Here is a 22,712-nt window from a genome sequence, read left to right as displayed (position 1 = left end):
TCGCGGGCCTTTTCCTGTCTACCTGGCCAGTGCACCTGAGTTGAGAGTGCTGTCCAGAGCAGTCACAATGGAGCACTCTGGGATAGCTCCTGGAGCCAATACCGTCTAATTGCGTCCACAGTACCCCAAATTCGACCCAGCAAGGCCGATTTCAGCGCTAATCCCCTTGTCGGGGGTGGAGTAAGGAAATCGATTTTAAGAGCCCTTTAAGTCAAAAATAAGGGCTTTGTCGTGTGGACGGGTGCAGCATTAAATCGATTTAACGCTGCTAAATTCGACCTCAACTCCTAGTGTAGACCAGGGCTAATACGATTTGACATGTGCTCATAAGGTATGAATTTAAAGTGGATTAGTTAAACCGCATTAAACCCCTGTGTTTACAGTCATTCAGAATTAGAATGGCCTTAGTTTAGTTTAATTCACTTCCAAGCCTTGAGAGCCTCTTTGTAGACAAGCCCTAAATTATTAGAGTACTACAACAGTGTAATGTGGTACAGAGCTCTATGAGAGAGAACTAAGTTTTTTTGTAAAATGATTGGATAATTTAAAAGAAAAGGAGACTATTAAGGAGAATTTAAATTTGGGGAAATGTCGTTGGTCATTTTACTACATAAATTCACCCAACTGTGTGGATTTCTACCAATTATTTTTCATTGTTTAAAAATACTTAGTGAATGATATTGGTGATACTGTGAGAAGTTTCATATAAAACTGTATAAATTTAAAAGAACACAATAAGTTTGATTAGTTAGTCTCCAGATTTCAGTTTTCAGGTTTTTTTGGTGAGGCTGGGAGAGAAAAAATAATAGAATTAGAAAGTATCTTTTAAATAATTCAATTTAAATTGGGTGTTTGGAGTTTTATTTGAAAACTGAATTTTGACAGTCCCTTGCAGTGTTGCAATATTTGAAACCCAAACACTTGCTTCCAGTGCAAGAGGAGCAGAAAATTACCCTGGCAGTAAACCAAATTTAAACCTACCAGGCTGTTTCCATTGTTCAAAGCAATAAAAAGCAAAAAGGAAACCAATAACATAAACCAGGAACAGTCACTTGCATTTCTAAACATTCCTTCTTTTTTAATAATCTATCGTGTTATAAATACAGGTAAGAAATGTGTTATTTGAAAAGTGATATTTAACCTGGCATTAGTCCCAATTCCACATCACTCACTGCCTGAAAATTCCATTGACTTCAGTCAGAGTCCCATATGAAAGGTGAAATTTGTCCCTGTGCACATGCCCAGAACAAGACGATGCACCACTTAAGTTCTATTTAAGTCTTTAAATTGGGGCTGAATATCACCTTGGGACTGGCTGAGGGATCAGGACAAGTGACCCTTTAATGATACTCTTCTGAATCAGATTAAAATACCCTATTGTAAGTGTAACCCTTCTGCCTGTCAGAGTTGGCAGCAACAAGGCCCGGGTTCAGTATTTAGGGGTTCCATTTCAATAACGCAATGCAAACCGTCTTGAGCCCCTACCCAGTGACGTGGTACAATTACATACCACCCCCCTGGGCGCCTCTAAGAGACAATACTTTCCCTCTCGCAAGCACAGAGTCTGAGTGTATCAAAAACCTTTTAATAAAGGAGGGAAACAATGCGGCATTATGTTGGGGAAACACCACAAACAGGATTCATAACACTGACCATGAGCAAAAGACCCACCCCCAAGTAAGTTTGGTAGTGTCCTTTTCCCCTCAGGGTCTTAAATCCAGAAATCCAATAGTCACCCCCTCACACACAGTTTCTGTCCTTGGTCAATGCAGCCCCCCCAAAGTTGAGAAGTTCATCTGCAGGATTTACCTCGCAGCTTGGTGAAAGTGGAGGGAGGTTTGGGGGGCATCTTACATGTTACTCTGCTTGGGTCGACAGCCGAGTGCCACGCCTCTCCAAAGGGTTCTGCTGCAGTCTTCACCGTCAGCTGTGCCTCTCTGCCAGCCATTCTGCTGTCTGCTCACCAACTTGTCTTCAGCCCCCCCACCACTTAGCACAGCTCTCAGTGATCACAGCTCTTAGTAACTTCAGCTCATAGTAGGGGAGCCTCAGGGCTGGTGCACCACTACCTCAAAGTAGGTCTAATGCTTAGACTTACATATCAGTGATTTCAGCTCTACAGCATGTAACAAGTCTCCTAATAGATCCAAAATTAGCTCTGTTATTACACAAGGGGGAAGAGAAGGGGTCAAAGTAGTGTTTGGGTACCAAGTACACGTACCTGTCCCCAGCCTCTCTCAATTCACTGAGTTTTGGAACCCATGTCCCTTGCCTAGCGAGTGCTACTTAGTTGAGGGTGAGTCCCTCTATCATAAAATGCCAAACACAGTTCTACTGTCCTTGATTCACATAACCAGGATTACAACCTTTATTACTCCTGCCCCAATAACAAAGAGACTGGGGATCCCACAGCAGTCAAAGTGACCATTTGGGCAAGCAGTCCATCATGAATTCTCTACAATGAATCCTCTACAAATAAATGCTAGTTCGGAAATGTATCTATTCTGTGCTTACACGTAGAAACATTTATTAAAAGGTAAAACCATTAAAGGTGGAGAGTCTACTTTAAAATATCACACTTTTGTCAGACCAACTGTAAATCTACAATTACTAGTAACATGTAAGATTACTCGTCTGAAAGAGATTATAGAGAACATTTTTGTCTGTTCATTTTGTTTACTTTGTGCATTTGATAACACTTTGTGACGCACAGCCATAATTTTCTCCTGGTGCCTGTGAGTGGTTTTCACACTGCAGCAGGGAAGAGATAAACACTTTAGGAAATAGGAAAATGCAAATGTAAAACCTCAGAATGTTGCAGGGGAACTCAGGAACAGATTTAGTTTAACACTTTTTTTAAAAAATTGACAGAGTTCATGTTGCTGGCATCCCAATTGTTTATTCACTGACAGGTATCTCTACAGCCTCTCTCTTCACACTTCAGCATATTTAATTTGTATAGGAAACTGCAAGAATTTCCACCCATATCAGCCTCAGAAGGCAAGAGTTCCGATCATTGACAATCAGAAAAATATATTATTCATTACCTTCCTTAGCAATTTATTATGGAGTAACTCTCTAGTTGGAATCATTTTTAATTTGGTGACTCTTTATATGCAGACATGGCAACAGGGGAAATTGAATGTTAAAGAAAATTCAGAGCCAGAGAAATTGCTTGCAAAATGATTTTGAGGGAAATTAACAGTTTGATTAAAGTCCACATCACAGTTGTAGGGCTAGCTACACCGCTGTCCCTTTTCTGATTTTTCTAATAGCACCCCCTCAGATCTTAGCCTTGTACCTTTACCTATCATTGGCTAGAATTCCATAATTCTCCCACTCTTAGATCTAGCTCTGAACAACAATACTCGGTATATCACTATTCTTACCCAGCAGGTCCAACCAGACATCCATGATTCTTTCCTTCAGAGTCTGGGATCAGTGGTGTATTTAATGACCTAATAGCCTTCTTAAATCAAAACATTGTTTATTTTAACAGTAGGAACAAAGTACTTAGAAAAAAGGGATTTTAAATAACAGTCTACACATATCTCACCTAAACTCTTACCATCCCCTGATGCAACCTAGGTAGTCTAACTTCTTCAGATACCATGGTTGGTAGCTGTCTGGTTCCTTGAAACAATTCCATCCCTCTTCAGTAATGTTCTTTTTTTAAACCTGTCACAATTTTTCTAATCTCTATGTCCAGGCCTTTTCCTATCTTAGCATTGTGTCAGGAGTAAGAAACCACAGCTATCCTGCTTACCTGCTGGCTTAACCCTCAGGCAGTCTAACAAGCGAATCTGGCCACACTTGTGCTGCCTGATTGGCCCAACTGCCCAACTGGCTAAGGGATTCAGCAGACCTGCTTTTAAGACCAGCAGCAGGGGAAGAGGTAGTTCAGAACATTTGCTCATGGTTGTGCTAGTATCTGCTTATTTTCAGTCTTGTTCTAGCCCTCCTCCTGCCTTAGCCCACTCCAGGAATCCTGGTTTTGACCCTTGATTCTGGCATGTGGCTTCTGACTCCAGCTCTGACCCTTGGTGCCAATTCCTAACTTCTGCCTTTCTTTTGGCCTCTGACTCTGGTTCTGAGCCCTGGCTCTGATTCTTGGCTACTGACTCCTGCTCCAGTCACTTGGCATGACCACCCACAGCCCAGTCTCTGACACAGTGTCTCTTAATAAACCCTCAAGTGTTTGCAGAGATGTGGCTTACCCTGTGCTATTCCTTTTCTTTCCTGCTTGATTTTTCTTCTAGCCCTCTATTAAACTAAATCGATACATTCTACAGTAAATATCCCAATAAACAGGTCAATACACAGTATTCATAAATTATTATGGATCACTTGATGATTACCTGTTCTGTTCATTCCCTCTGGTGCAGCTAGCATTGGCCACTGTCAGAAGAAAGGATACTGGGCTAGATGAACTTTTGGTCTGACCCGGTATGGCTGTGCTTATTACAGATCTGCTTCAAATCCATCATAGACAGTAACTTTGATATATTGGTATAGAATACCCAGCTGATTAGATCCAAGTGGCAAGCATTAAAAAACCTTTCACATTCTGAACAGAATGTTGTAAACAGTTGGACTCTTCAATTTCCATGTAATAAAAATCTGTGATGTATTGTAGAGTAAGTGTTTATGTAAGTGCAAGAAAGAAGACCCCCTAAATCAGGAGTGAAAATTCATCTTGAACAGTAAAGCATCTGTCAGATGAAAATATACTGAGCTGGGAAAAGGACAAGATAAATAAGAAATTGCAGAAAATGTATAGGCACAGTCCATTTGATCTGGGCAATAATATAGCAATTATAATAATTGTAAAGCCAGTGACACTAGTAAAAGGACTGCTGGAGATGTACTTACAGCCACCACATACACCAGGGACATGGCATTATTTTATAGGTATAAGGCCATTTTCTGCCTTTGATGTATAATTTCCATTGACTGATGTAAGTTCTACCTATACATCACAGGGAACGTATTGGGACCCAGGCTTTTAAAATGGAGATTTACTGAGATCCAGACTGGGATGCCAGGTGAGAAAGCTGCTTGCCTTGCAACAGTTTCCTCAGGATAAAGCTGACTTTAAAGAATGGTATTTCTCTAGAGAAGATGGTGTCCAATGGCTCATTAACCTCATACTAAAAACTGTGTTACCATACAACTATATTAGACAATATTTATCTGAGCAACATTTTGAAATGGGACATATTCCTATGTTAGGTGCAGTGGCGAGGAAGTCTTCTCTGAGAGCTAGATTATGATATGGAATATATGCTTGTACCAGGGAATAAGAAACCCTCTCATATCCCGCTGAAGGCTATTTGAACCATGGGTCTGGGAGACACTGGGTGCATAAGAGTAAGCAGGGGTTCTTACCTGCCAACTTCTTCCCTAGAACAGGTAGATAGGGAGTAGTAGCAAATGAGAAGAACCACATCTCCATTCCTTACTTGCCAGTCAGGGTCACTGAGCTAGTGTGGGGTAGAAGGGTAAAGACAGTAATTTACTACAGTGTAAATTACTAACCTCCCATCCCTAGGAGCAAGCAGGGAGCATAAGTGTAACAGGGCCTCCTAGGGCTGCTCCTGGTGCTGGTGCCTGAAGTCAGAGTCTAGTCCTCAGTCACAAACAATTACAAGGCAATAAAGTGCACAAACCCAACCTGAGCCATCTATCAATACTGATGAAATCCACTACAGGATGATTTAGACTACACAATACTATCAGCAGCTTCTTAGTCACAAGCAAATGAACTCAACTCTTGGGATCTCTGAAACCAAAAGCAGTACTTCATATTCAAGCTATCCATCCCCAATCATTTAAATGCCAAAACAATGCTGGGCAAGACGGGATTTATGCAAGATGTGGTGGAAGGTGAAGATTTGTTCAGCCAATATGCCTCATATTAAAAAAAAATTTTTTGGTCAGATATACACTATGGAGAAACAAAATACAGGAAGGATTCTCACTTTGCTTTTAAATGCTAACACTACTAAGACACGGAAGGCAGTTTTTCCTGGCAATAATGGTGAACAGGAGACTCAGGGACATGAAAATTAAGTTGTTGCATCTTTTCTAAAAGAAATGAAGAAAAATGCTGATCCATTATGGTGGATATAGTAGAACAAATTAGGTTGCTTGGTTTCAGATTGGCATATAAAGTGGCTTGCATGAAGTTGCTTTCACACCTCATCTAAAGGTCACCATCTAAACCTGTGAAAAGTCCTGCTATCAGAGCATCTGGCAACTACTAACCCTAGCAACAATTAATAGTTTCCATTAAGAGAATTGGTTTGGATCAAGAAATAACAGTATCAGTCATGTAATGTCCCAGATGGAGTCTTGCAGCTGACTTCAAAAGCACAAGATTGAGCCCTATAATTGGAATGTCAAAAAGTGTCCTTCCCTTAAGGTTTTTCGAACAAACCAACAAACCTTAGAGTTGCTGTAAGGTAATTCTCATTAATGGACACATTTCTACACTGTGAATCCTTGTGCTGTCTGCAGATTTTCAACCATACAAAAAAATCTGTGAATTTTTGACTTGAGAGTAAGGCAAGCAGGTGTGAGGTTGTTAGTTGGCTGATTACAAAAGGACTTAGTCACAGAATTCTCCTATATTTTGAACAGATGATTGGACCAATGTTAAATTCAAGATTGGTGACTGTGGCTCATTAAGCATTTGTTGCAATGGGGGCCTCAAACTGTTCTCTGATGTGTAAATACATGTGTGTTAACTTCTGTATTGCTCTGTGATTAACTTGTTGAGGAAATATTGTCTCTAAATAAAGACTGCATTGTCAGATGTACTCATTTGGGTGGATGTCAAGAGTACTGAGAGACACAGATCAAAGGCACTATATAAATAGGTAGCATTATTAAAAAAATTAATGATTTTAATGGCAGCAAAATTACATAGAAATTATAACTAGAGTACTACAAAACAGCACCAAATCAGATACAGTCTTACAACTGATTCTTATTACAGATAATTAGGTACCATATTGCCCTACAGTAATGAATCAGCTACTGGTATAGGCAAACACTCTCAGATCCAGGTGGAGTAAAATGCAAGGAAACACAGCACATTATTTTGAAGTGGGTGGATTGTCTTTCCATCCTCTAGATGGTTTCATTTGACAGGATGAATACTTTGATTCTCTACAGATGAGAGAGAATCTTGGAACCACTGCACTGCAATATAATATAATGTCTCTGGCTCTGCAGAGTGCCACATGTAAGGACTGGATACTCAGCTGGTATACACTTCAGTGGAGCTGTGCCCATTTTATCCCAGATGAAAATCTGGCCCCAAAACCCTGTGTAAAGTATGCCCCCTTCTGAGAAGCCATTAGGTAAGACATTTGGGGGTTCTTCGAGACCTGAACTTCTTCCATTTCCTGTGCAGAAGAGGACATCTGGGACAAAACTCAATTTTTCATCATTATTGACTTTAATCATAGGCAGGGCCTCATCTACTTATCAGTGCTGGATTTTGTCTCAGAATTCACCTTATGCTGCAGAGGAGTGCTCCAGATGTTAAAACTTTCATTTAAAAAATTATAACCCTAGCCCTTGTCATCGTAAATAAAACCTCCTAAATGTGACTCAACAGAGGATGATTCAGTGAAATCTGCCTGAGTCTGCAGATAGCACAAAACAATAGCTCTGACAGGTATGACTGCTCCATTCACTTCAGTCGGGTGCTAGCTCTGAAGACTAATGGTTACATTTTAATTATTAACTATTATTATTATTATTATTAATTATTATTTAATTATTAATGATGAAAAATATTGTTAGCAGTGTAATTATTTTCTTACATTTTATCAGAATGTAAATTTACTATACTTGTAACTTATATTGCCTCAACTCTGCTTTTACGTCAACATTGCTAACTGTTTTCCAAATGATCGTTTTAGCAGAAATGTCCAACTAATGTTATCACGTTGTCCGAAACCACCTCCCAAGACTTCTTGGATGCTCAAGCCCCAGCTATCCCCTACACAGTTACCAAAACCTCCAGCTTCACTCAGCAGATAACTTCTACAATGTTGGTTAGGTATTATCACTACAAAAATCAGAGGAACACTGAACATTTAGGAGTAGTGTAAAATGAACTGAATTTAATAATAAAATAAAGCATGGTTGTTGGTCTGATTGTATTCACGTACATATTTGATTTAATTTAAAATGTCCAATGTGTCACTTTAGAGTTCCACAAGAACAAGGGGCCTTCCACCAAATTTAGGTGTCTAACTTGCTACCAAATACACAGGGCCTTGATCAATGGACAAGACTGAGGAAACAGTAAGAGATTAGCTCATTGTTAAGGATGTCAATACAAGATGGAATGAAGCCTTTTTTCCACAGTTAATGAGGAAATGCTGAAAGTTCTCAGACTAGGAATATCTTTTCCATGTAGAAAGAGTATAATACTGAGGGGCAGCATAATTATATACTTAGGAAATTGGAACTGTTAAAAATTGACAAAATATTGAGCCAGGATTAATTACATCTCCGAATTTTCTCAGGGGAATAAACAAGACAAAGGAAAGAATTTGACAGATTTTTTGGGAGACAGTAAAAAGTCAAACAAGATCTTTAGATGTATCTTACTTTTATGGACATATCTTGACATTGATCTTTACATAGGGGACAATAGCAGGATATTGTCCATAAATATCAAACTGGAGAAATTATTTAACTATTAAGGCCCTGACTCAGCAAAGCATTTAAGCACATGCTAAAAACTCATCCCTCATCCCCGGCAATCAATTTTGCTGACTCGAGGCCTATATCTCTCCACGTAGAACTGGTTGAATCTTAGAAAGGCAAAAGTAGGGTCCACTTCAGATTAAATTTTTATACTAGTCTTTGTCGCCTAGGATATTGCAATGGTCTGTATACCTAATGTATACCAGATACAAGGCAGTAAAGAATCTCATTTTGAACACTAGACATGGAGATACATCTTCTTATGTCAGCCTGGATGGAATGTGACCCATTGTGCACAATTCTGGTCACAACCATATAGAAAAGATATTCCAAGACAAGAGAAGTCAAAATGAGTTAATATTTTACACTTTGAATCTGTCCTTGGTATTTCAGGAGAGATCTCACTGAGGATACTACATATAGAATCCAGGAACAGAAGGAAATGGATTGCTGCCAACAGGCCTTTTGCAATGGTAAATAATGCAAAAATAAAAGGGCAAGGATTGAAGATAAGGAAGAGAAACTATACTATAAGCAACTCAAAAATAATCTCTTTATATGAGAAATTGTTAAATATGGAGCAAAGAGGGCACTGGTTTTTGGAAAAGCATGCAAGCAATTGCACACATGGGTTATCTTTATAATCTCTACTGATCTAATTTTAAAATTGGGTCATGTTGTGGCTTGTAAGCTAAGCACCATTTTAAAGTGGAAATCTAAGGGCTTGTGCAGACTGCAAGTCTAACTGTGCCAGTTTTATGTTTGGAGTATGAATTACACAATATAGTGTTATAACTGTGCTGTCCCACCCTATTCAACAAACAGACAATTCCATTTGAACGTGTTTGCTTCTAACTGTATCTGACCAGCCAATCATTTATGGCTTGGGAGGAGGTAATACGGCAAGTGTGGACTAGTTTCTAATGTTTTTTGTCAGTGAAGCCTCTTGATCACACTTATAATGAAACTCTGCTTTTGGTTTAATTCTTTAAAGTTATGTACATGTGCTTATTAAATGTTGGTTGAGCAGAGCACTTAAAAAATTGAAATAAATATATAAAAATAAATTATAATGGACCCCCCCCAGCTGTGCAGAGCATAAGTGGGCTCTGCTGTGCTATTACTAAAAAACAAGTAGGACTATTTATTTTGTGTTAAATAAGCAAAGTGACCCCTTATTAGCTGATATTGAATGTTGATGCCAAACAAGATAGAGAGGCAGATCAAATATTGAATGAGAGAAAGAAGCTGAATAGGTCAGAAGAACTAGTCATATTTGCACACTTCTTTCTCCAAATGAAGAATTAGCATTTAGTTCAACAAAATATCAAAACACTGTGTTCTAAACTTGCTGTGTTTAGCATACAGTAAATACTTATTGAATTTGTCTATTCAAAGTGCATATGCTTTTCTCAGTTGTTAATTACATTGTTAATATATCCCAGATTCCCTAATTTCCACATTGATTACATAAGAAGTAGTTTACACTAACACTATGTAACTGCAGCTATTATTTTGACACACACTAGGAAAAAGTATTTTTTATTCCCTTCAACTGCAACATAGTGATATTTACTCGGCATCTGAGAGCTATAACAGCACTATTTCAAATTATTCTAAATACCACTAGGAGACCATTTATCAAACTTAATTTGTTTCTTACTGATAGTCAAAAGTAAGCTTAAATATGTGATAATTCCTTGTGCTCATCCCAGGAATGTCTGCATTTCTCTGTGCAGGTCTAAAGATTGTAGGATTTCTGATCACTTGAACTATGAGATGCTGGATGTAATACATAGATGAAAGGGTCATTCTTGACCACCAGTCAAGCCTTTTCAAACTGTAAGTAGCTTCTGCAGCAGGATCAGGGACTTGAGAGAGCATTTTTAAAGAGTACATGATGCCTTGCTCTGTTTGTGTGGGCTCCGGGTGTGTTCTCTTGGCTCTCCCTAACTTCACCCTTTGTTCGTACAACTTCGGTTGCAGCCCAGGCCAGTGATTCCAGAATGTCATCACAAGTGGGAGAAAGAAGAGGTGTTTTAGCAGCCAGAAAAATCCTTCCTTTCACGCTGGAGGCTGAATAATCTTATATTCTCCCAGGTATTCGGCATACCAAAGCTTTGGAAGCTAAATGGCTTTGGGAACTTCAGTGCATATAACAGCAGTGCAACATGTTAGCACTTTGCTCCACTACCAACTCCCTGAGTATTTTACTAGCAGCTTTACAGGCTATGATGTGTTTCCATTGCTGCGCTCTACTGGGTAGAATGGCAAAACTAGTCATGTATGTGTAATCAAATGGATGACCTGTAGAGCTCTGATGCATTTCTAAGTAGCTAGCCTATAACCCTGATATAACACTATAGATGGCCTATTGAGCCCTGATACCACCCTGAATGGCTTATCATAGCGCTACAATTGATAGAGATTCTCCAGTAGTTTGTGTGAAGAGGCTATCTTTCTGGTATAGAAGACTTTGAGCTCTCTCCCTATTGTTGATCATAAAGTACATGTGGCCACACTGTGATGATTGCAGTGCTGTCAGTAAACATGCAGTGCATAAGGCTGGATACAGCCGCCAGCCCTGTTCCAGAGGAAAAGCTAGAGAAACGTGTCCTATTTTGGTAATTTAAACTTTAACAGCAGAGACAGCTGCTGTTCTGTCTTTAGTGTAAAGGAAAAGGTTTTGGTGACAATCAATAACCAGGAAGGGAGATGATGCCCTGGGGCAGGAACGGAGGCTGAAATAGTTGCAAATCTTCCCTAAACTAATGACTTTAAATGAACTATAGATTTCTTCAAGGCAGGAATGGTCTGATAGCATGTGTTTGTATGTGCCTAGTGCAATGGGGCCCTGGGCTTGATTGGGACTCTAGGTGCTACTATAGTACAAAAAACATAATAACTGGTAGCAGGTAACATAACTTTACCTGTAAAGTAAACATCTGTATTGGATAATGGTTAAGATTGTAATAATAATTTTTGTAAATATACATTTCTTTGCAATGTTTTCCAGAGATAATCATGAAGGTGGGATAGGCCACTAAGCTGATACTGGGGAATTTGGGTCTGATCCAAAGTCCATTGACTTTGAAGTCATTGACTTCAATGGGCTTTGGTTCAGGACCTTTGTGTACTGATGCTATTCCTTGGAAAAACCTTGCCACCCCGTTTAAGATCACATTAACACTGTGCACCCCAGGGACCTCAGAAACAAAACATAATGCAGCTATTTGTAGTGTGTTTAGCCATTATTCAGATTTCTTTGGTAATTCTAGATGAATACATTGCATAAATAAAGCTGTACTGATGCATCAAATGACATCATCTTTAGTCCTCTCAATGACAAATTTCTGAAGCAGCCTGGATTGGGAGTGAGTATTTGGATGTCTTTCTTGCCAACATAGGCTAATTATTAGCCATTTCATTTTGCCACCCTATATGTTAAGTCCTAAAAATACCATAGCAGGAGAAAACTGAATGCATTTTCACAGAACAGAACAGAACAAGGTACAATATCTGGCTAGATGGCTATATTTGGTTCATGTTTCCAGGTGGCAAGTTAGTAAGCAATTAAATGAATCACCGGATCCTCTTTACATGTGTTTGTTATCCAGAGTATTATTTTGTACAATACCAATTAATTTTCCTGCATAATGTAGCTATTTTGGTTTCCACCAAGCTTGCTGATTTTTAAGCTGCACCATCTGGTTCTCTTCTCATCTGCATTAACCTGTATCTCTTGCTTGCTTCTGCTCTGGCTCATCAATATAACTGATCTTGAAAGTCCTGGCTTTAGTACATGAATCAGTCTTCACAATGTACTTGAAACCATATGTTCCATAAGCATTTAGGAAACTTTAGTAATAAGGGTTGTTTTAAGTGTTTTACTGAATAATTGAGGGAACTTGCAAAAGTGTTGATTTGCATTTGAAATGGAAACTCCAGACATTTATGAAATTTTAATGAGGATTATCTTTTTATTATGGGATTGGAATAGGATGTGAACCCTTACACCTCATATTGGCCAGTTTAAATCCAGTCCAGGTCAGCAGCAACCTAAAATCATTGCCACCTGAAGGACAAAAACTAGGTAGTCTGAGTGAAACAAGTTGGTGTTCTTGATCCCTTATGTAGTGGAGAAGTGTTTATATTAGAGGAGCCACCATTACAACTGGCATCAGTTGGCATCCTCTTCTGAGAGTCTCAGAGAGTGTGTTTATTGAATGAGCGTGGAGACTAAACTGAAGATGGTGGATCCTCCAAGTCAGAGGTGAAACAAAGTGGCAGATAATGTGGCAGTCATGGTTCTGTTGATAAAGGTGGGATATTGTCTCCAAAGCTATCTGTCTGGCTCTTTTATCATCAGCAAATTCACAAGTAAGAGAAATCTGAAGGATGAAGAGGAAGAATGATGCTCTTAGAGAAACAGTATAGTCTCACAAGATATGGCACTGGACCTGTTACTGGTTCTACCAGTGATCTGCTGCATGGTCGTAGGCAGGTCACTTCACTTTGGTGTGCCTCTTTTTCCCCTTCCAACCTTTGTCTTTCGAGTCTATGCTGGAAGTTGTTTGGGGCAGGGACTGTCTCTTACTATGTGTTTGTACAGCTCCTAGCACAATGGAGCTCTGATTGCAGTTCAGGCCTCTAGGTGCTATTGTATAGTAATAATAGCAACAATTTTGTGCTTATGGCATAAGAGCAGGTGCCACAATATTAGGCTTTTGCACAGACCTTGTGACCTTGATCCTGTGTGACCTTGGACACATCAGTTTCTCTGTGCCTCAGTTTCCTGTGAAGATGTGGATAATAGTTCCCTCATTATGCGGCAGTGGGAGACTAAATAAATTCATGTTTGTAGAACACAGTGGGCTTCTCTGATGAACAATGCTATAACCGTGTAATGTACTGAAATTATTCCCCATTTTATCACTTTTTCTTACAAATGTGCCTGAAAATGCCTATTATTTCAATTATACATTCTTCCATTTCTCATTCCGTTACTTCAGGATTTTTCCAAAGTTTTATTTGCACGTTGAAAGACTTTGTATTGACTAAAAGTACACTTTCTTTTCTGTTGCTTTTCATTGCAGGTTGCTCATGTTCCTTTTAAGGCTGTCAAACTGGGGATGAAATGTCTTCATTAAATTAATATGCAGTTTTATTATACAGGTCTGCATTTAGATTGAAGCAAAATATGTGTAAATTGCTTTGGCTTTACCCTTCATTGCCCCTCATTATATGTAATATCTTGATGGTTTTATTTCTACATAGTAATTATTTTAATGTTAATGCCTCTTTGTTCATACAGTATTAATATTTCACTTCTTTCTTCTCCACTGACAATTATTCTGATGATTGCAGATAAGGCAAAATATTCTCGTGCTGTCATTTGCTATGACTCATCTTGGTGTTGTCTTCACTACTGCTGTATGGATCTTGGCTCATTACCAAAGGCTGAGCTTTGATTTCTCTCATAATATATGCTAAAAAGTAGTTGACTAACACACACGCACAATTGCAGTATCAACTCACATTTGCTTTGAATAGAAAGGAATGTTTCTCCTTCGTGTTATGAAGATAGAGTGTTTTTTTGTGTTGCAGTCTGCCTAGCCAGAGCCTTATGGATGAGGCTTGTTCATAATTCTAAGGGAATTAAATCAGAACAGTGTACGTCTAGCTCACCAATGGGTCCTATTAAGATCTTTGCTCAGAGACTTAACATGTTTTTTTATAGCATTTTGCATTCAAGGAGCTCAGGGTGTTTTATAAACCTCACAACATTCTGTCAGGTAAGGTCATTAATAGACTCCTCCATATTAAAAGTGGGGAAACTCAAACACAGATAAGTTGTTGACTTGCCCAAGTTTGTAGAAACAGAGTGAGGAACAGGCTACAGAAATTTTGACTCCCAGTCCTGTGATCTCACCACTGGATCATGTTTCCCTGTGAGCTGCTAGTGGTTGTTCTACTGTCTCAGGATCTGCAGGACACATTGTGCTCTGACCATGCCCTTTCTATTCCCTCCTGCTGCTGGCATGGCTTTAGAGTGCCCACTACTCTGGCATGGGGAAGGGCTGGAGTGGGTAGCATACTGTCTGCTTTGTTGCCTTTACACCTAAGGATTCTCTTACATGAAGGAATTTCCTGCTTCTCTGTTAAAGCAGTTCTCACAGTCACACTTGTTAAGAAGTTATGTTCAGAAAGTTGGAGATTCTGGGAAAATAATGTAGTGCCCTAAATTGCATAGCAATGAATATGGATTGCCTTATTTACATAAACTCACCACTATCAAATCCTTCAGTCTCTTGCCCTTCCCCTCTGTCATTTCCACTCTGGAGTTGTCCCTTATTCCCCTCCACCACTATGGCTCCCCCTCCTATCTCTCATATTCCCCATCTTCATGTTTTCTCCCATCCCACTTCCCTATCTCTGGTTTCAGAGTAGCAGCCATGTTAGTCTGTATCTGTTCCACTGATGCATGCAGTGGAAAATACAGTGGGGAGATTTATATACATAGAGAACATGAAACAGTGGGTATTACCATAAACACTGTAACATCTGTAACTGTAACTCGTTCACCTGCACATCTATCAATGTGATATGTGCCAGCAATGCCCCTCTGCCGTGTACATTGGCCAAACTGGACAGTCTCTACGTAAAGAATAAATGGACACAAATCGGACATCAAGAATTATAACATTCAAAAACCAGTCAGAGAACACTTCAATCTCTTTGGTCACTCGATTACAGACCTAAAAGTGGCAATTCTTCAACAACAAAACTTCAAAAACAAACTCCAACGAGAGACAGCTGAATTGGAATTAATTTGCAAACTGGATACAATTAACTTAGGCTTGAATAAAGACTGGGAGTGGATGGGTCATTACACAAAGTAAAACTATTTCCCCATGTTTATTCCCCTCTCCCCCCCACTGTTCCTCACACAGTCTTGTCAACTGCTGGAAATGGCCCACCTTGATTATCACTACAAAAGGTTTCCCCCCCCCCCCCCCGCTCTCCTGCTGGTAATAGCTCCCCACTGTATTTTCCACTGCATGCATCCAATGAAATGAGCTGTAGCTCACGAAAGCTTATGCTCAAATAAATTTGTTAGTCTCTAAGGTGCCACAAGTCCTCCTTTTCTTTTTCCCTATCTCTGGCTCTCCTATTCAAATTTCCCGATTGCCCTTTGTCTGGATTCCTTCACTCCCATTCCTTCCTCTAGCTCTAGCTCCCCACAGACCCCCCCTACAAGTGAACCCCCCCTTTCTCCCTTGAGCATGCTTACAACATGATCACCACTTTAGAGATATGGCTAGAGCAGTGTGTTAAAGGCTGTGGGGCAGGGTCCGGGTTATGCATTGTTTTGCAATAGAATACCAATTGAAATTGATTAAATGTTTTTGGATGTTTTTCTACATTTTCAAATAAATCAATTTCAATTACAACACAGATTACAAAGTGTACAGTGCTCACTTTATATTATTTTTTATTACAAAAGTTGCACTGTAAAAATGATAAACAAAAGAAATAGTATTTTTCAGTTCACCCCATACGAGTACTGGAGTGCAATCTCTTTATCGTCAAAGTGCAAGTTACAAATGTAGGTTTTTTTGTTACATAACTGCACTCAAAAACGAACCAATGTAAAACTTTAGCGCCTACAAGTCCACTCAGTCCTAGTTTTTGTTCAGCCAATCGCTAAGACAAACAAGTTTGTTTATATTTACGAGACATAATGCTGCCCACTTCTTACTTACAGTGTTACCTGAAAGTGAGAACAGGTGTTCACATGGCACTGTTGTAGCTGGCATCGCAAGATATTTACGTACCAGATGCGCTAAAGATTCATATGCCTCTTCATGCTTTGGCCATTGTTCCAGAGGACATACTTCCATGCTGATGACACTTCTTAAAAAAATAATGCATTAATTAAATTTGTGACTGAATTCTTTGGGGAAGAATTGTATGTCTCCAACTCTGTTTTACCTGCATTCTGCCATATATTTCATGTTCTAGCAGTCTCGGATGAAGACCCAGCACATGTTCATTTTAAGAACACTTTCACTGCAACGTTGACCAAATGCAAAGAAGATACCAATGTGAAATTTTTAAGATCGCTACAACACTCAAGCCAAGATTTAAGAATCGGAAGTGCCTTCCCAAATCTGAGAGGGACGAGGCGTGGAGCAAGTCTCTGATGCGGAAACTACAGAACCCAAACCACCAAAAAAGAAAATCAACTCTCTTCTGGTGGCATCTGACTCAGATGATGAAAATGAACATGTGTTAGTTCACACTGCTTTGGACAGTTACCAAGCAGAACCCATCATCAGCATGAACGCATGTCCTCTGGAGTTTTGGTTGACGCATCAAGGGACATATGAATCTTTAGCACATCTGGCATGTAAATATCTTCCGATGCTGGCTACAACAGTGCCATGCAAATGCCTGTTCTCACTTTCAGGTGACATTGTAAACAAGAAGCAGGCAGCATTATCTTCTGCAAATGTAAACAAATTTGTTTGTCTTAGCGATTGGCTGAACAAGAAGTAGGACTGAGTGGACTTGTAGGCTCTAAAGTTTTACATTGTTTTATTGTTGAATGCAGGTTTTTTTGTACATAATTCTACATTTGTAAGTTCAACTTTCATGATAAAGAGATTGCACTACAGTACTTGTATTAGGTGAGTTGAAAAATACTATTTCTTTTGTTTTTTACAGTACAAATATTTGTAATAAAAATAAATATAAAGTGAGCACTGTACACTTTGTATTCTGTGTTGTCATTGAAATAAATATATTTGAAAATGTAGAAAACATCCACAAATATTTAAATAAATAGTATTCTATTATTGTTTAATAGCACGATTAATCACGATTAATTTTTTTAATCACTTGACAGCCCTAGTTATAAGGTAAAATTTAAGTGTTTGCTCTGAAACTGTAAACCACCACAGTCAGGAGAGAAGCATTACCAAGTATGAAATTTGTTTGCCACAGCAAGGGTTATTTCCTGCCGAACAAAAGAAGGCCCATAGATACCAGACAAACCATTGTGGAACATCAGAGGACAAAAGTCTTTTTTGAGTGCTCCCCCACACCCATGAAGAAGAGATGTGCATGGGGATTTGTCCCATTAGCTTGAACTCTGGGGGAAGGAAATAAAAATCCCTTTCAGGAAGAAACTGCATCTCTAAGCTGCTTGGACTTGGGGAGGGCAAGATTTCTAAGCATAAGCAAGGGATCCCCAGCTGTTTAGCCTGTGTTAGCTGAAGAGGACCTATAGATCTTGCATATTACAGCAGCTTCTGTTACCTTTTTGAACTTAAGACTGTAACTCATTTGTGTGTATATGTTTACCTGCTTTAATTTTGTAAATAACTTTCTTATTTATTTTTCTTAGTTAATACATCTTTATTTGATTTATTATAGGAGTGGCTACAAGTGTTGTATTTGGTGTAGGATCTAAGGTGCAACTGACCTGGCATAAATGACTGGTCCTTTGGGACTGGGAATAACCTGAATATTGTTGTGATTTTTTGGTGTAAGGGACCATCTATCACAAAGGCAAATATGCTGGGTGGCACGATAGACTGGAGTATCCAAGGGGACTGTCTGTGGTTCCATGTTAAGGCTCTTAACTAGTGTTTGAGGAGTTCACACCTTATATTTGGTTGGTGAATTCTAAATATAGAACTCACAACCAATTTGGGGCGTGTGCCCTGCTTCTCAACAGTCTGCTGTGAGGTCAGTACTCACACTCCTGAGCTACTCCAGTCAGCTTGGCATGAATGTCTTTCTAAAAGAGATGATGTAGTTCAACGGGCTTGATACAGGTGAAATTTTTTGGTTTGTGATATGCAGTAGGTCAGACAGATTTTCACAATAGTTCCTTTTGGCCTTAAAATCTATGAGCTTATAAGGGGGCACTAAAAAATTGGGGAAACTTAACAGGTTGCCACAATGCAAAGGGAACAAGAAGCCAAAGGTCTAACCCTAAATGTCTACTGGGCACACTGCTTTTTTAATACTCACTTCCAGAATTGCTGAGATCACAGTGGGGTAGTTGGTCTGGGTCATAGCAAACACTGGGATATTTATAGGTAGATGTAAATAGTAAGTAAGAAGAAAATTACAATTCTTGAAGTAGAACGTAACATTCACTTCCATTTACATGCTCTTGGAAACTGTTTTTAAAACCTTCTGTATTATTTGCACATTTGGCATTTATTGGCTTTAATTCTTTGTAGAATCAGGATGATTTCCTGCATCCTGTTTAAAGCATTTAGGAAATAAATTTGCATCAAAGCTATTTTTGATCCAGCCAGTTAAAATAACTCTGTAGTAATGGAACGCTACAAAAAGCAAAATGATGAATACTGATTCTTTGACCTAGCAATGAAATGAAGTTTTACAAAGAGCAAATTTGGAGCCCTGAGCAGTTCTGGTGTAAGTTTGCCTGTTAAAGGATTCTGGTTAGTAAAAGCAAAAATTATAATTTGTTGGGTGACTCACAAGGCAAAAATAACCCAGCCAGTGCCAATGAACATGTTGGCCAGCTTAAAAGGTTTTTAAAGTACAGTAATGATCCTTTGCCACACTTTCCATATTTTTTTTAATAATAGGAATGCAATCCATTTTTCTTGTTTAAATCACCAGTGTTTCTGTTTCTTCCAAGGCTTCTTTAGATTGATTCCTGCTGTAACTTCCACTGGATATTATATGTAATTCTGCACATTGGTCTTGTGGTAGCACAAAGTGGTACATGTATTGGATTGAAGTTCAGAACTTTAGAGTGGTCCCTTGATTCCAGACAGGCCAGGGCTGGAAGGGCTTTGCATTAGGCATTAAGGCCAGAATTTCCAGAAGGGTTGGATTTCAGCTCTCATTTAGGCACCAAAATAAGTGACTAGATTTTCAGAAGAGCTTTTTGGAAAATCTGGCCACAAGTTTCACAATGGAGAGAATCATATAAATCATAGAAATAGGTCTTTTCCAGCTCCTATTAGGACATCTAGATCACACCCCTGCCTATGGAAGAGATTCTAACAATGTTCTAACTGAAAAAATCTTCACTTTGCAGAGGAAGCAAGTCGTGTTCATAGTCTGCTCCCTTTCCTTTAGCCTGCCACCCATTAGAACTGCAAAGCTCCAGCCTCAGCGACCTTCATCAGAGGGACTTCTGGGGTGTCCGGGGGAAGCACGTTATAGAGGGATGGTTCCCTCATGCACATTTTTTGACCTGTTTTGCTGTCCTTTGCAGTGTGTAGCAGAGGAAAGGATGGGTCTAAGTGTTTCTCCTTCACTTTGAATATTTGCATTTCCGATTATTTTCACCCAGATGGATAACTATTTTCTAAGATGAATCTCATTTTGTTGCCTCATGTCCAGATTTCTCACCTCTCAAAATTCCTACATATTATTTCTGTTATTTGTAAGGCCTCCGTTTAATAGTATATATACTTTTCATTAATGTTCTGCTTACTCCACTGGTCACTAATAACATTCAGTAAGATGGGACCTAATACTGATACCAGCTAGAAACCTCTCCTAAATGAAATACATCACCATCATCATCTATAATTTTATCCTTATTTAGGCCCTTTAGTTTGTTTCCAGTCCATGAGACAGAATTAAGTCAATTTGGATTAATGCTGATAATAAGATTAACTTCCAAATATACTGTATAACATTCCTTCATCTATCAGTTTTGTAGTTTTATTTAAAAAGCTATCAACTTTTGTTCTTTATAAATCGGTGCTTCTTTTGCTCATGGTTCTATTATCTTCTAGCCATTTAGTGATTTTACTTTTCTTTTCATATTTGCTCCATTGTTTTACTAGGAACTGAAATTGCCAGTCTGTAGTTTCCAGGGTAACTCTTCTTTCCTTTTTTGAAGATTGATTCCATATTTGCTTTTTTTCAGTCCTCTGGTACTTTCCCAATTCTCCTCGACTTTCCAAGAATAGTTGGAATAGTATTGGTGAGTTAGCTAATACGGGAGCCATGTTGATTGGGGATATTCTAAGGAAAACCACACCTAGATGTCTTCCTCTATGTTAATAATAATAATAATAATAGTCTATTTTTTATACAGCACTTTCTATCATTAGATCTCAAAGCACTTCACAATCTTCTTCCTGTGAGACAGGAAAGTATTTTTCCCCAATTTAACAAATGGGGAATGGAGAGGACAAGTGACTTGCCCAGGGTCTCACAATGTAGCTATGGCAGAGCAGGGAATGGAACCCTTGTCCCAGGTCAGTGCCCTAACCACTAGATGGTCACTGTAATATGAGACCTTAAGAGCAGTTGGGTAGAGCAAAAAGGAAAACATAAGGCGATTGATGGTGCTTGAAGAGGGATAAAGCAACAGAGGGAACTGTAGCTTTATTCATATTCCAAGTCTTCTGTGTAAGATGTTCAGCTGCCTGGGTCTGGTGTTTATGGTGGTACTTTCATAATTTGTTTCCTTTTAATTGGTAGAGCTGCATTCTCCTAATTCAGAAATGTAGCTAATGCTACAATTTCATTTTTTGTTTTTTCGTGTCCTGTACACATATGTGTTCAAATGTAGCGAGTGAGTTTGGGTGTCTCAGTTTTTGTTATTTAATTGGAGACTAAAGGGGCCTAATTTTCAGAGGCCAACTGCTCAGCACTGCCTGAAAACCAAGCCTCTTTAAGGTGCTTCCCAAAAACTGAAGCACCCCAAAATCATTAGACTCGTTTTAAAATCTTGGCCAAGATAAATAAATGTGATAAAACATCAGCATAAGGTTTCCTGGAGGTCAGAGTCCTCCTTCCCAAACCAACTCTCTGTAGACAGATAGTACCTACTTCTACCAATAGGGAAGAGAGAACATGTCAATTACACAAAAATAATAATAAAAGGGGCCTGCCTGATCCTGCCACTTGCTGAACACCTCCTACAAAGTACTGTGTATCCTCCACTCCACCTGATTTCAATGGAAATCATGATTACTAGCATTTCACAAGAAACATTCTGTGCTTCACAGGATTAGGCCCTTAGCCTCTTATACACACTCTTTAGCCTGTTCTCTTTAGCCTCTTCTCTGATGGGCCCTTTTCTCTGGGCTGTCCTTTTAACTGCCTGTCCCATTTAAATAAATGGAGTTCCAGGAAGAATCATAGGAATTAGGGATGAAAAATTCTTATTAGTTCATTTTGTCCATATCTCTTCCAATGCAGGATTGTTCACAAGAGTGAATTCTTGTAGCTGGTAAGCTTTGTAGCAGTTATATTGCTATATTTTAAAAGTCTGTAGTGATGTAAAATAAGGCACAGCAGCTCTGACAGTACACTGGGTTACTGTAGGTTAGGCTTTCTTTTGCGCACATGTCAAATCGTATTAGAGATTTACAGGAATCCTTTTATTTTTAAATGATTAAAATAATTGAAACTACCCAGCAAAACAAGAAAGGACCAGTCTACCTAGCATCCAGCTAGTATGTTCCCTGCTACCCACATTAATTCACCATGGCCGATTAAGTTGTATTCTTTAAAGATCCTGCTAAGTTTAGTTAGACCAGCCTCATTCATTTCCTGTCTTCCTTCACACACATAGATCAACTTGACATCATCTCAATGGCTGAAACAACAATGATGCCTGAGGAAATCGAATTGGAGATGGCAAAGATCCAGAGGCTTCGGGAAGTCTTAGTCAGAAGAGAATCAGAGCTCAGGTTTATGTAAGTACCAACTCTTCTGGGAAAATGCTAAGCAAAACTAATCAAAATAGGAGTTTAGGTTTTTTTTTATCCATTTGACACTTAAAAAAAATGAAGAGTTCCCATTTTAGCTGAATGTTTGCAAAATGCCACTGGGAAATGATTTTTGTAGTTGCAAAGGAAGTTAAAAAATTTTATTCAACATGTTTTACAGAATTTACAAAGAGGATCTATTGCTTACAAAGGGAAACATTGGCGCAATGCTTCTGGCAGATCATGTTTTCA

The 22,712-nt window shown here is 38.9% G+C and overlaps 1 protein-coding gene across 2 annotated transcripts in view; it reads left to right on the top strand.

Moving 5' to 3' along the window:
• BMERB1 (bMERB domain containing 1) overlaps positions 1-22,712 on the top strand; it is a 125,553-nt gene that overhangs the window by 39,365 nt on the left and 63,476 nt on the right. For both annotated transcript variants that reach the window (XM_084641936.1, XM_084641934.1), the window contains exon 2: positions 22,325-22,448. In XM_084641936.1, coding sequence (XP_084498062.1) covers positions 22,325-22,448 — 124 coding nt within the window. The remainder of the gene's footprint in view (positions 1-22,324; positions 22,449-22,712) is intronic.

The sequence above is a fragment of the Lepidochelys olivacea genome, assembly GCF_965140295.1.
Source record: "Lepidochelys olivacea isolate rLepOli2 genome assembly, chromosome: 10".
In the NCBI taxonomy this organism is placed as follows: Eukaryota; Metazoa; Chordata; order Testudines; family Cheloniidae; genus Lepidochelys; species Lepidochelys olivacea.
Note: the sequence above shows the minus strand (reverse complement) of the source record. Positions and strands in the feature narration are given on the sequence as shown.